Source organism: Ornithodoros turicata, chromosome 3, assembly GCF_037126465.1.
Source record: "Ornithodoros turicata isolate Travis chromosome 3, ASM3712646v1, whole genome shotgun sequence".
NCBI classification, from domain to species: Eukaryota; Metazoa; Arthropoda; class Arachnida; order Ixodida; family Argasidae; genus Ornithodoros; species Ornithodoros turicata.
In genome coordinates this window covers 30525425-30541208 of record NC_088203.1, presented here as the reverse complement: position 1 = coordinate 30541208, position 15784 = coordinate 30525425, and the positions used below count along the sequence as shown (strand labels likewise).

Sequence of the window (15784 nt, the reverse complement as noted above, 5' to 3'; positions counted from 1 at the left end):
GGCTACCGCCGTTGAAAACACGATCCTGATTGGCTGACTATTAGTTATTACGTCACGCCGACGAGCAAGCAGGCTTTCTCTATCTAGGTGGTGTTGGTCGGGGGGTGGGAGATCTATCACTGTTGCTTGATAAATTGGGGATTACTTCCCGCTAGACGCCGCCTCAAACCATTTAATCTACCGCAATTATAGTGAACTTATTAGCATATAAAAATATCTAGCATTCCCTACATTAATAACTTGTGCTGGGTTTAAAAGAACAAGCTGTTAAACTATGCCGCCAACGTAACGTCTCTCTCTGCTGTTTTAAGGTACCTCTCGTAGAAAAATAATGAAGTGCACTTTTATCGTACCATGCATTAGTACATTTTCCATTTAATAAGTTACTCCAATTAATAACGGGCTTATATGACAACTGTTTATTCGAAGAATGCAGCTTGCGTATAAAATACAATACACCTTTGTATCTACCTTTTTCCTTTCTTTTTTTTTTTTAAAGGTTGAAATTCACGCACTCAAACTCGATACCCAACGAAACGCAAAGCACAAGCGTTGATTTTATGGCAGTAGGCCACAAAAAAATTTGGGAAAACACGAGGTAAACGTATACGTCGCTGTCGAAGTGAATTGGGCGTTCACACGAGCAGTTCACGCCCTCCTGGAGCATATCTTTTATGTGTAAAACCAGAAAATACTAGGAGAAATAGAGAATGGAGAACTCAAAGCAACTGACTTTCAAAAGAAAAAAACCGTTGCAGACAAAAAATATAATCCAACTCGTGTAGAGCAAGGCGGAGAGTAAACGACCCTCCAGTACAAGTTACGCTGGGCAAAAAGGAATTAAATTGCTGCTACGCTTATTTCTGAGAGTATTTAGAGACAGCAATTGATCACGTAGCCTAATCGAACTTAATTACGTAAGAATTACATGAATTGTTGCGTAATAATTACTTGAAATCAGCTGCGCAATAATTACTTGAATAGTTGCGCAAGGATTACTTCTATTTACGTAACCTAATTACCTTAAATTATTACATAGTCTCATTACCTCACGGCTCCGCTTACAAGATCCAATAGGACTTTCTTTTTTTAATAAACACACATTTGATAGTATGTCCCTTGAATATTTATTTGACATAGTGACTTCATTATTACTATTTACTATTATTTATTACTGTTTTACATAGTTTCATAGAAACACTGTTTTAGCAGCGAAAAAAAAAATCTGAACTTGACCACCCTCGCACTCATCCGGCATTGCCCCGCAAAGCTGCTTCACCCAAAGACGCATCGCCGCTGCTGCCAAACGCACACGGGAGCTTCCCAAACCGATTTGCGTTGCCATGTTGTATCCCTTCAGGTTGTAGGTTCCCATGAGAACGGCCTTCTGCGGTGGCGCAGTATACACAAGGAGCACTGGAGCCAGGGATGTACTTCGTCGATGACGGGTCTGCACCTATTACGTCTAGCTCACTTAGATAGGAGGCGACGCCGTCCTTCTGAACTGGCTCCTTTATATTCCATGACGTCATAGGACAAGGCATGTTTCGTGATCGGAAGAAGATTGGGACAAGGAATGAGAGTGATCGTGGCCCCACAGGAGACGGAAATCGGACGGCTAGTTGGTCTTCTGTCCCGGTTCGCGACAACGTCACACTCAACGTCACTTGGACAGTTTTAAGTCTTCCCTTCTTTTATTGTGTTCTTTGGTGGTAGCCGAAAGAGTGAAGTTGTCCATGTTGTCGGTTAGTGAAGTTGCTGTTCTTCTCTCTCCATAACTTTGTGTCTTCTTCCTTTCTGTTTGTTTCTCTGCTTTTGGGAATATCAAGCCTCCATCATGACTAACCTTTCCCTTCTTTTTTTTTATCATCATGAAACATATCCCCACACACCCTTTATAGCCTGGCGCCATAGAGTATGTGGTAGTAAGCATTGTGTGCGTCATCGCTCGAACAGATATGGTTATTCAATAGCTCGCCAGTGTCCGTTGTCACAGAAGTACATCCCTAGGCCCAGTGCCCCTACTGAACTGCGTCGCCGCAGTAGGCCGTTCTCGTGAGAACCTGAAGCTTAAAAGATTAATTTCATTTTTTTTAACGCGTTAACATTAGAGTCCTCGGTACGCAAGAATCGCGGCGTGGTCTGTCTGTAGCCACGGCGCAGCGCGCATGTGCGGTGAGTGGAAAATGAAGGAGAGAGCACCTGGAGAACGCGCAACGCTTCGCACCGGCCAGTGCAGCTCAGTGTTGCCACATCTACAGATTTGTATGAAGACCTACAGTTTTTTTTACTCCATGATGGAACGAGCCTGAACATGAGCTACACAAAAGACACGGACATACACAACGATTGTTGAGTATGTTCCTGTATGTTATTATTTCGTGGTAGGCTGACTCCGTATGCAGACGGAGAGGTTTCCTTCCCGCGGAGCAACCCTTTCGGTTGACGGGTCTTTGACTCACCTTCCAAGGATCCTTCTTCAATTTTGTTTCACGACGACGGAGCCTAAACCGCAGCCATGTGAATTTGAACGGGAACATATAATTTATATAATTGGGTGTTTACGTCGCGCGACAACTGAGATCATGAGCGACGCCACAGCGGTCGGCCTGTGGATTGCTTTTGCCCACCTGAGGGTTCTTTAACGTGCGATGAAAGCTCACCACACGGCACCCCGTATTTAACGTCCCTCGCGGAAGACGGCGTGTCTAAGCAACTTGTACCCTGCCACCAAGTTGCTGGCGTCCTCGGCCGGGTTCGAACTCGCGATCTCGGGATCAGAATCAACGGGAACAGAAAACACCACTAGCAAGAGAGAGAGGGTGGGGGAAGACGTGTCTGCACGCACACTCACACTCAAGCGTACAATGACTCACTATTTACGTATGATTACTGGAATATCCAAATGTCTATTTCATGTCCCATCACAAAAAGGTGATAATGAGACAGACAGTAATGATGAACCCTATTTTCAGGGTCGCATCCGGAAAAGGTTAGAGGATGTGGCATTGAAACCCCCAGTCTACGAAGTGAATGAACTCTTTCGACCACCGTGCAACGGGTTCGCTGGCAACCGCGTGGGTCACCGCGAACGGTACGTCATTCTAATATGTGGTCTTACAACAGCTGGATAAACCCTATCTGCTGTCACTGTTACGTTCGCATATTCCGTATCCATAACCTCTCCGCGCGCATACGGGACGCACGTATATCTATATATTTTCGTCCGCAGATTAATCCACCACAATTCAATGTCATCGATCATTCGGTAAAGTTCAAGGTAACCTACCACGGTCCACCAACAGCATTTGTTAGCGCCGCCCTTCAAGTAGCGACGATAAAGAGCACATCAATTAATATAAAGATACGTGGGCCGTCCTTTGAAAGATCAAAGCGTCATGGGCGAACGCCTTATAGGTCATGGGTCAATAATGTTCTCTCACGAGGGCCGCCCACGCAATAGACATTTTATACGACCTACGCTGCGTCACACGCGCTTGATGAGCTCCCGAGGATATGTCGTTTCCTTTTACTGTTACAGTGACGCACGTGAAATATCGTCATGGTAATATCATAAGTTATTTCCCGCGATTACATAAATATTAGTATCTACGAGTATCTATTTAACCACCAAAGGGAATGGGAGTAAAGAGGAAAGGTATATGTCTCCCAAACGGCAGCGACACATAAAATATAAAATCGTTACATGAGATTATTGTCGAAAGATTGTCCAATACCTTTTTATTCATTTATTTTTATTTTTTGCATATAATGCAGTTGAGTACGAAAGCGTGGTTTAGTTGATGACGAGCTGTGGAACAACAACAATTTATTTTGATGGTGACAGTTGGGCTATTTCATCGCCAGACGCGACACTTTACCCTTGCTAATAGGGAACAAAGGTTTTGACAGATCAGAATATCGCGCAGAAGACACCAGATGGAACTTGGAACGGGATTCCATATTTTGAATTGCCAAATACACGAAGCCACCTAATGGTCCAGAACATGTGGTACAGAAAGAGAGAGCACTTTTCTTTTCCTTCGTAAATTAAATGTGGCAATGCGTATCCAGAGAGTAGCAGTGTGTGTGTGGTATACATAGAAGGCGGGAAGCGTACAGTAAGCCTCGAATACCGCTTCATAGCTCTTTCCCCAGCTACACCTATACCTACTCTACTGGACTACTTTGACATTACTTTTCGTCATGGGCGCCCAGTCGACGAACGAGGTTCGGCCACGCTTTCGACCGTTCACCTGTGCCACGCCTCTGCCCTTCGGCGAAGACGACGGCAATATAAGAACCTCATGTAATCTTCTAGGACCCCCCCCCCCCGAGCTCATGCTGCGGGGGTCTCGCCCCCCCCCCCCTCCCTTCGTGCATTGAAATGGGACGGGGTGCCTCATGTTCGCTCATGAGGCTTTTCTTAGTAGGTATTTGTATTTGAATTTGTTAGTAGGTATGTGTATATCTACCGCAGTAGGACTATTACCCCTCTCATGCGAGAACACATTCAAATCTAAGTACGGCTACATCTTATTCACATCCTGTTAATCATGGAGAAAGACTGGTAATGCGTAAGTAACTGAACGCAGCAAGGTGAAGGTGTCTTTCGTAGCAGCATATTTCGAGTACGTAACTCCGCACTGCTTGTGGTAGCTTCTATTTGGTTTTGTAGTTCTATCGTATGTATTTGCTCAATGCATACGGAACATTCTTCACGTACCAGTCCTTCGAACCTCCCATGTGACGGTCCTTCGACGCCCCTGTAACGGTTTTCGACGAAGACGAAGAGGACTCTCGTGCGACCTTTCCGAGCGCCATGCTCTCCCCCCCCCCTCCCCCGAATAAACAAAAAAATCTACAAGACTCCATCAAGTATTTTTCATTGTTTCTAACGTCCCGTCGGAATATTTTAGTGGACCATCAAGCCAGCTTAACGGTTCATCAGCAATGCCTAGTGGCCCCACAGGACTGCTACGACTGGTCTCCTCGCTGTCCGGCGAGGCAGCAGCCCATCAGGTGGTGTCCCCACGGGAGAACGTAATGGTCCGTCAGAGGGGCCTTGGCGACCCAACAGGAGGCGCCCCATAGAACATCAGGAGCCCCTAAAGAGACTTAGGAGATATGGCATGGGACACTATCCTGTCGGGCCGATACACTGCCGATCGTCGGGCTGCTGAAGATTTATGCAGTGTCATTCATTGCGTATCGAAATATGCTCGTAGTGAGATACTCAAAACTGCTTCAGGATTACCAGTCAGAAACTCAACGTGCCACCGCAGTGTGCGCGATCGAGCATCGCTCGATTATGCCCCACTGCGGTCAGTGCCACTTCGATACAGGAAACAGATATACTCTCTCACTCCTTCGCCACGAGGACATATGGTGGTAGTAGAAATGATGAAGATTGAAATGATGTTCGCCAGCCGGTGTCCCCGACGATGATAAACCTGGAGAAATCGTTGATATCTTCCCTGTCGTTCCCAGACCCGATGGAAACCGGACCTGTTACCTGCCTCTTCACTACACTGGAGCCGAGACGGAAGTTCCCGTGATGTACAAGGGAGTTATTTACGACTTATATTTACAGAAGTCAACTATAATACATGACTGAGGGCGAGTAACTTGACTTTCCGACGGAGAGTCTTGATCTCCTTCCGACCACGCTGTCTAGCTCAGATCCCCTCTTCAGCCTCTGCACACCCCCTTGAAAGACGTGTGACAACTTGGGCCACAACCCTAACTTGGGACCACCACTCGGGCAGCCCAGGTTTAAACTGCTTCAGCCCGTGGTTGGGCTGGTTTAAAACTTGATAGTAGCAGTTCTTCTGAATTCCCCGCCCTTCGCTCCCAATTTATGAGTAACGGTCCGGCTGTCAAGTCGTGCACCTCGTAGATTTGATCAGTGCAATACTCTTCTTCCCGCCTCTTCCCTCATTTAGTGCCGGGGGAAACAAGTGTCCACTGTCGCCCGCGCTGCAGCTGCGTCAGTGCCGTGTATGTCAAAGGTAGCGTGGCCATTAAACGGCACCTGCCTATACCTGAGGCTCCACCCAAGTAGCCAACCACAGGTCGAAATACAGTTGTCTAGTATTATACCTCACCCCTATTTACTGGGTGCCACCATTTTGGAGAAACTCGATTGATTCGGATTGAAACTGCTATATCACTGGCGACAGACCAAGACGACGGATTTTGCGTCCACTTTTATCAACGCCATCTGCATGGAGAGAGGCATATTGGGAAGGCTCAGAATTGCAGAAATGGTTGCTGGCAGAAGTGACTGGCCAGGAGAGCGGTACAACCGCTTCTTCGTAGCAGACGACTGCCGGTATGAAATTTTAAATCACGTAATGTAAGTAGGTCGAATCAAAAATGAGCAAAGATGTATGTATAAATAAAATGCAATTATATAATGCAAATCTTACGTATAAGGGTCATCCTTCTTGCAGATTTCTTGGTATCACGGTCTTAACTAGGCCTAACGTTAGCGACGAAACATCCCATTTTCGCGTAAATAATGATGGCGGAGCGAAAGTTCAAGCTGATTTTGCAGATGCGTACATGAGGATATATACTCACAGTATGAAATTAAAGTAGTTGTGAAAATTTTTTGTCACGAAATCTCCGCTTCGCCGTTCCAAGCACCATCCACCATCTTGGAGAAAATTTGGTGTCATGGCAGCCCCCATGGAAAACGCTAACCAATGAAATGCGCCTAAGTTTAATTGACAGGTCGAGCCTCTTTTTTAGGCTCCTCCTAATGGCCAGACTCCCTTTGGCATACACGGCACTGAGCTGCGTAGCCTCCGTGGTCAGTGAGTGTTGTCCCCACTGAGGTGTCTAACGACCTCTAGAGTGGTGGTATTTATTATTATGATGATGATGACGACTTAACGGCTTGCCGTAGTCGGCTACGCATTGACAGGCAACGTCACGACTATCGCAGGGAGATCGTGGGTCCTGGGTTGACTTCATAGGAACTTGACGTGGATACATAAAGTCGGGATGTCGTCTGCTTCAGCCGATCGCCACAGACGACCTGTTGATATACCTGTTTTGAAGTGGCATTTTCCATGTGTGTGTTGGTTTGAAGTGGTATTTTCCAATTCCGTGTTCCATGTCCAAATGTGGCTATATGCGGCGTACAGACGTGGACAGATGTAGAGAGGACAGCAGGAAGGAGCGGGGAACAGGGGGTTAGCACGCGTACTGGGCAGACTTCAGAGGGAACTGTGCCGACATTCGTGTGGAAAGTCTTCGTAAAATCCAGGGAAAACCTCAGACAGCAGAACCGGTGCCGAGATTCGAACCCGCTATGTGTGGTGCTATGTACCAGGATGAACTGGTTTAGATTATCGAAATTTAGATCACCGTTCTTCGGAACAATATAAATCACCAGTCAAAATACTTGTTTTAGTATATGGAGAATTACTCTGAAATTCGGAAAGAACCTAGCACAACCGCTCACACGTACATACACTTTGTAAGTAGACGTCTCGACAGCGCTCAGACGAATAAGTGAATGTTACAAAAATCAAGCAGGCGGGCGTACGGGGTTGATGGGGTCTGGACATCCGGACACCCTCGCCCCCCCCCCCCCCCTTTAATTTCGGTTGTCACCAAGTGCTTCAATTGATGTAGGCAGTGCAGGTTAGAGCACTGCACGGGCCGACTTTTCCGGGCCCGACCCGGCCCGGGCGCATCGAAAAATGGCCCGGCCCGACCCGGGCCCGGACCTTCATATTTTTATGCGGCCCGGCCCGGCCCGGTCCGGTGACCCAGTGACTAGAGCCCGGCCCGGCCCGGCGTCTAAGCAACTAGAGCCCGGCCCGGCCCGGCCCGGTGACCCAGCGAGTAGATCCCGGCCTAGTATTTCCAGCCGCGACGTACGCGTTTCTGGCGATTATCAAACAAATTTATAAGTAAATTTATAAGGAGAGAAGACAAACATACAAGTGATGGCGGTTTAACACCATAACCGCACGAGACCAAATTAAATCCAGAACGCACGGGGCGTTATCGTTACACTGTCAAGGTTTTGCGGAGATAGAGCATGCTGCCGACAAACTGCTTCTCCCAGTCCCTATCCCTCTGACCAAGCTTTGCCAAAGTGATTGTGAAATATGTGAGGAGTGAGGAGCAATGTAAAGTGGCTTGGAGAATGTTCTAGAGGTCGAATCATATGCATAATGCAGTACCCTTTGCTTGTCTTTGCAAAATATGCACAGGAATGACGCAAGCGCATGATGATATGAACTAATGCATCTCCAATGTGTGGAATTAGCTGCGTGGCCCGGCCGGGCCTGACTCTCGGGAACATATTTGTCGGCCCGGGCCCGGCCCGGCCCGCGGTGGTGGCGTATTTTAACGGCCCGGGCCCGGGCCGGCCCGCGGTGGTGGCGTATTTTGTCGGCCCGGGCTCGGCCCGGCCCGGAGCACACAGCCAATAACAAGCCCAGCCCGGCCCGCGGGCCGGGTCGGGCCCGGGCCCGTGCAGTGCTCTAGTGCAGGTACCGTGCTCGTCAAGGACGTCCCCCTCTTCCCCTCCAAGAAAAATCACTGCATGGATCCACCCCTGAGCGTAGATACATACGACTAGTGGGTTGCTTTCAAGGATTGTTGCCTTTGTACGTGCACTGCATGGGAAAGACGTTTCACAGCCTTCTCAATTCTTATCCCACTTCGGAACTTTCGCTACGTTGGTCCCCATAAGCAACTGGTAGCTCGGGGCGTGAGTCCGGGTCCTTCAGGTCTTGCTGTTTCAGTCACATTAATTAATAAGAAACGCAACAGAGGCACCCTCAGTACTCCGAAGTGAGTGTAAATAACAAAAGCTCATTGAAGTATAGGCCACTACCGACTATTATATAATATAGACCTCTACCCGACAAACGTCATCATGACGTTGGTAGACAGACTGAAACCGAACCAAATCGGAAGAGGGAGGGCTGGGTTCCACGAATGGGCACTTGTTCGCTGCCTCCTATTGAAAGTAAAGTAGGAGCGAAGGTCGCGTCCCTGTCAGGGACTGTCTAGAGTCACTAAAATAGGGGCACAGAGTACCGCATTCCTTTTCCGCGCCGGAGCCGCCGTTCGGTGTCCGCGATTGGGCTGATCGTGTCACGTGGTTTCTCCTTCCAAGAAATCGCCGTCCATGTTGAGTCCCCTCCACCCAAAAGGGGTTTCCTCGGTTACGAGCTGGCTCAACAGCGCGCTGTTCTCCGGAGGAGAAGGGGGAGTTGGCGTCCCATTGCTAGGCGACACAGCCGCACCGGACCCAAGATGGCCGGCTCGCTCGCCGGCATGGCTCAGTGTTGCTACACTGCTCCCTATTTAGTGACTCTAGGACTGTCGTAATCCCCTCAAGACCGTGGCTTACGGGCGCGACCTTCTTCGCCTCTATCTTTGAGCGTAGTTCAAATGGGTGGTGCTGTCGAACACTGTGAAGTCATTTGTTTATACAAACACGAAGAGGTCTATTAGTGTCGCTTCAAAATTTGAGCACGCCTTTTCTTTCATTTTATCTATGGAAGCTGTTGAGGCTATCTATAATAGACTGCATGCTGTTCGAATTACTGCATGGAGCGCACGTGGAGCAGATGATGAAGTGCTTATAGGTCTCGAAGAGGTTCGCGGTAACGGTTTCGAAAACAGGATAGTCTAATCGCGCAATTCCTTTAAAATGGTTCACGAGTACCGATTTACTACAATTTTTATTGCTGTAGTATTTCGTAGTTTATTCTGAGCGAGTGTTCTTACCAAAACTAACGGTTACGCATCTCGAAAGGCTAAGGTCGCTTATGTAAGAACAGACTGGGAACTGACTCCCGGATAATGTACCCTCACATACACGCATTAGAGCGGGTAACCGCATACATATAGCACATTTTCGTCTTCGGAACCACGCTCTGCACCCCTATCAGGGTTAGATATCGAGGTCGTTTTCTGAGCAATGCACACAGCGAGGCTTTCCAGTCGGAGCACGTTCGAAAACGAGGCTAAGATTGTACACAACCCGAGCACCTTGCCGATTTGCGTTTCCTCCTTCCAGTATAATCCGAGGAAAACCGAACCATGCAACACTGTTTTCCACTTTGGCATCACCGTCTCGCGGCCATCGATAAAGACCTTTTCTCACTTCGTGCGATAGAGAGGACACATGCACACGTTAGCTACTCGTGCCAAGTCCACATGTGTAGGGGTCTGTGACATTCGCGAGGTTGAAAACCGTTCTTTCTGCTTCGCTGTTTCTATCAACAGAAAGAAGACGGTTGAGAGCATCTAGATTTTAATGAGACGAGACTGTCGTGCAGAAGGCTGCACTTCTTCAGGTCTAACATCAAGTTACAAAATTCCAGAATATATGAGACATGTTGTAAGGTAGAGAGCGAGGCTTGGTACAAACATGAAAATAAAAATGCAAACATATATAATAAAATAAAAAGGGGGTACACTCCATCGGCAACTAATGGAGTCGTACTCCCATTTTATTTTATTATATATGTTTGTACTTGACCCTTCAAGACTCTTCAGTCACAATTTTTGTCACAATTACACTTCGTTTTCTTTTTAAAAATTAACATTGGAAATTACCAGCAACACTGTTGCGAAGTGGTCACTAACAGTGCTCGTACAGCGGCGAAACTACAATGCATGCGACAACACTGCGTCTAAAACGAAAGAAGCTGGCTACTTGTCGGCTACGTAGCTATCAGGAGCAGTAAGTCAGTCGGGTCAGTCGGGAACACAGATAACTGTTGCTTACCGCAGTCTTGATGGTAAGGTAAAAATATTCAATGTTCTCTGTCACAACTTGTCGCGCTGGGTTAAAAAGCGACAGGATAACCCTGTCAAAAAGTTCTTGGTTCTTCGGTATTTCTTTGATGAGTGCGAGGGGGTGTAAAGCACTGCCTCTATAGACCTCGACCTGTTTGTAAACAAATGACGTCAAAATGTTCGACAGCGCCACGACTTCGGTACAGTTGAAATACGTTCAAAGCTAGTTGCGAACAAGGTCGTGCCCGAAAGTCAGGTCTGGGGTCGCTAAGTCCAACGCGCCGTTACATCCATCGGTGGACATAACGGCGCATTGGATGCAACGGCTCGTTGTCTATAACGGCACAGTATGGATGTACTGACGCGTTGGATGTAACCGCACGGTGGACTTGGTGATCTTTTGGATGTAAATGCTCGATGGATAAGCGGCTTCAGGATATGTTGGTCGTGTCCTAACTAATTGAGCATCGATGTAGTTTTGGAATCAGCCACTCCGTAACACATATTTCGCGGAGTCTCCTCGGAATGTTTTTGTTTGTTTGTTTTGGTGATGTGATGTGATGTGATAAAGAAAAAAAATGGGGATGTGAGTTTCGACGACGTCGAACTGGTTTAGTTAGTTTTTTCCTATTCAAAGAAGTACCCGTGGGGTACCGCGTTAGCATCTAGGTTTGACACGGGCGTCTATATTCAGCGACACCTGCGTTCTTTGCGCTGGCATTGGAACCACTGTCCCACGCTTGCCTACGTCTGTGGATGTAATGGCGCAATGGACGTAACAGCTCGTTCTGTGTGGTCTTTCGTTGGATGTAACGGCTCGCTGTATGTACTGACTTATGGATGTATCGGCCAGAAGTGGACGTAAAGTCTCGTTGGATGTAACGGTCGTTTGTATGTAACAGCAGGGTAGATGTAACGACTTGTTTTTGGATGTAAGTGCACGATGGACGTAACGGCGCGTTGGATGTAGTGACACGGAATCCAAAAGCCACGGTCTTGAGGGGATTACGATGGTCTCTGAAAGGGACGCGACCTTCGGTCCTAGTTTTCTTTCAGTAGGAGGCAGCGAACAAATGCCCAGTCGTGGAACCCTGCTCTCTACTTCCGATCTGTTTCGGTTACAGCCTGTCTACCAACGTCATGATGACGTTTCTTGGGTAGAGGTTTATTGGCACGCGGTGTATTCTGTAAATCTACGTACTCATATACAACGAGCTTTCGTAGCGGTGTGAACCCAGGGGGTTACCTTCAGGACTATGTTCCCGGATATGAAACCTTCTGTTGGAACGACTGCTCACAATGACAGCCATTTAGTGGATTTCTTTTATCGAACCCGATAAACTCGTTCCACGCGCTTCCCGTCGAAAGCTGCTTCTTCAAATGTCGAGACTAGGCTGGAGTCACAACAGACGAAAGGTAAACAAAAAGCAACGCGGAATTTCTGGGCGTCGGGATATATTCGGTGGCTCTAACTCTCGCAAATGACTGCGTAATGTATGTACTTAGATGAATGGAACAGGGATTGGCGGTGGATTTTCATATCGGGGTGGGGGTGACACACCTATCTGTTGACTCGCGGATAACTATGCACTAAAACTGACTCCAGGAATATTGAACGTACGATGCCCTGAAAAATCTTCGAAACATGCAGTAGGAATCCTTATACAGTATATGCAATGTTTTTCATTGTTCTCAGCACAAAAGCAATGCACCAAATGGCTACTTAAAAAAAAAGCTAAGTATTTTATTAGGGAGAACTACGGTAAAATAAAGCCACCTTCGTTCTGCAGCACACAACACAGAGTACTTGCGCTACCGAGATAAATCATGGAGCTGAAAGCTTTGCGTTCGTGATTGATAAAATAGCGTAAACACAGACTAGCTGGTGGATGAAACCCATGACGAAACAAGCCTGAGCATGCGCAACATGAAAAACACGAACATACCCGTAAATTCGTGTTGCCCATGCCTCAGGCTTATTTCGTCATGGATTTGCGTTCGGCATTGCATCATGCCGATTAAAATGCGAACGCTGTCCGTCTCCGTAACGGCACGTGGTAATGGCAGAGATTTCCCTACCCACCCCCCAAGGGGGATGTACGCCCTCCCTGCATTTTTGCAACACCCCCCTGAAATTTCTCAGGTGACCCCACCCAGCTCACCCACCAACACGTTCTGGTAGTGAGTCCGGCGCAGCGAATTACATCCTGTACTGTCAAAATTGGGCTGTAGGACCACAGTCACGCAGATGATCGTGCCCTGCATTTGTCCGAAAAGCATTTGAAAGTGACTGTTCGATGCATATATTGCGGGCATATACGAGCAAAAATGCGTGCGGGCACGCCTACTCAATGTGGATCATCAAGAACTATTTGCGCCCAACTCAATCAAGCGAGGTATTCTGCTTTTTCCGTTGGTTGCTAGGTATTCATTGAGCTTCGTGAGACAATCTGCTAGTCTTTTTTCTTTGTCGGTCGTGTGATTATGCATCTTAATGTTGAAATGCCGTTCACAATGAATCTGAATTTTAATGTACTGGGTTCTAACGTAATAAAACGGGAAAGCTGTGCAGATGAGCCACGATTCTTTCAGTGTCTAAGAAAAATTCCGTAAGTGGAACCTTCGCTAACCATACCCCCCCCCCCCCCCCCTGAAAGCTCGGCACCCGCACCTACCCCCCAGCAGTGAATTTCTGGGGAAATCACTGGGTAATGGTAATGTGGCGAAGGTGAGGTACAGGTCCCGACAAAAGTTTACGGAACACCGGAGTGGTGTATATAGTCATCTGAGCGATACCGTTGCTGCAAACAGGAGCAGATAGACTTACAAACAGGTGACAGCGTATACTCCATGCACCTCTCAGTAAGTGTACCCACTCCCGTTCGCTGCTAGGGTGTCGCTCCGATCAAGAAATACGTCGCGCTGGTGTCCCGTAAACTTTTTTCGGGATCTGTGTGGCCCATGAACCATGCAAGCAGTGGAGGATGGAACAGCCTACGGGCTGAACACGGCACCTCACCCCACCGAAACATGGAAAATATTCGATTCCGTCCCGAATTTTCGCGGAAGACGACATAACGGCGTTCCGAAATCAGAAAAAACATCCTCGAAAAAAGAACCAAGCTCTCGCACCTGAAAATATGGCAAAAAATGTACACTTTTGATGCACTTTCACGCGAAATATGCCACAACGTGCAAAACATGCTTTTATATGCACCATAGAACCCTTCTTATTGGTCCCAAACCAAGACCAAAAGTGTTTTTGTCATCGTCCACATACAAAACCATATAGAGAAAAAAAAAAAAAAAAAACACGCACTTGCATGAAAATCCCCACTTTAATGGTGACTTTTCATTTTCGGGCTTCCTTGGAAATTTTCGCAGTGTTTTTCTCTCTCTTGTGTGTGTGCGTGTTAGGGGTGTGGAGTACGTAATCCTTTGATCCCTGTGGCCGCTACACATACTTCCGATGTTGCTGAATTCACGGGAACGTTAATGGATAGACCTGAATAAATTAATGAATTAACCTTTCATTGAATAGACCCGCATTACAACGATACGCGAAAGAATAAGAACGTTCCACGCACTTATATTGGTGGTGGTGGTTGGTAAAATAACAAGGGAAGGTTGAATTCGCGCAAGCGAATTCTGCTACCCCCAAAAAAGGAAAGACGGTACACCCCAAAGCAGAAAAGAAAAAAGAAAGGAAACGGTACGATTGCACCACAGAATGTGCGAGCGCACCGCAAAAGTTCACCGGGGTGAGCGTCTCGACCGCGACAACGCAGGACCGAGCGCACCGTTCACATCAAGGATCATAGCGTGGATCATTACTATGATCCACGCACTTATATTATAAGCTGCGAGTACAGCAGGATCGTCGCAAAACGATGACACGTTCAGTACGACACGAGTACGACAGCACGAGTCACTTACTACACTGCGAAGTTATTAACTGCTACACGAATACAAGATATACGAGTGGGGACACATCGTTACCGCGTATCTGCTAATAGGGAAATAAGCTGAGAGAACGTCGAGTTCGCTGACAGTATTTTCGCCATCTTTCTTCCGCGGTTGAAGAAAGAGTAAAAACGGTGCAAGTGCAACCAATAAAAGGCAGCAACTGTTCTTCCTGAAAACAGCCGCAGATGTCCGACTATAGGTAAGCATGCTCGGACAGCAAACACCGATTCACCTGGCTGCTGCAGGTGTTGCGCTCAGAGTCTTTCACCTGCGCCAAATAACGACACCGGCTCGCGTACTTTCTCGTTTTTCTTACTTTCTTCGCTAGTAGTGACGGATTCTATGTGGCCGCCCCTAGCTTTTGTTGTTGTTCAGGCTAGTTCTCCAGTGGGTTCCAGCCCATTGTGGTGTCGTGGGGAACGAGCAGGCCGACAGCGCCGCAGAAGCAGCACTCTCGTATCGGAAACGGACCAGTATTGTTCTGCTGAGAGGAGACCGCCGTTCAATTCTGCGACGCCTAGTGACACCCCTGGCTTCCCGCTAACGGACAACCGACATTCTTCCCCCCTCTATGTTGAGCAGAGTTGATCCAACGCTCGCTTTCCGCATGCCACAAAACACCTCTCGTCAAGATGCTGCATTAATCCACCGAATGCGCCTCGATGTGGCCTTTACAGCTCAGTGGCGTTACCGCTTGAGACAAGTTGACTCTCCGACCTGCTGCCACTGTGGTGCTCTTGAGGATCTGGAGCATATACTTCTTCATTGCCCCCACTACCAATCTTCCCGAACCACACTCTCCGAGTCTCTTCGTCAGCTGGACTCTCGCCCTTTCTCCCTATCGAAATTGCTTGGTCCCTGGCCCAATCCAGCCCAGCAACGCTCTGCGCTCAAAGCTCTTCTGACATTTCTGGACACCATCGGACTTCGATCGTTATTGTGAAGGGGCTCGTTATTTTATTCGCCCCATTCCCACCAGCAATGCGGTAGAGTATCGCCTGTGGCGATGAAACTCCCCACTCTCCAAGGTCAAAAA

At 47.7% G+C, this 15784-nt stretch overlaps 2 protein-coding genes across 5 annotated transcripts in view; one reads left to right on the top strand and one right to left on the bottom strand.

The window, feature by feature from the left end:
* LOC135388372 (uncharacterized) overlaps nt 1-15784 on the top strand; it is a 123166-nt gene that overhangs the window by 42842 nt on the left and 64540 nt on the right. Inside the window, exon 2 of the mRNA XM_064617899.1 lies at nt 2976-3094. Within this exon, the coding sequence (XP_064473969.1) occupies nt 2976-3094 (119 nt within the window). The remainder of the gene's footprint in view (nt 1-2975; nt 3095-15784) is intronic.
* The window catches only part of LOC135388370 (protein FAM107B-like), a 78717-nt gene that overhangs the window by 14120 nt on the left and 48813 nt on the right, over nt 1-15784 (bottom strand). The window lies entirely within an intron of this gene.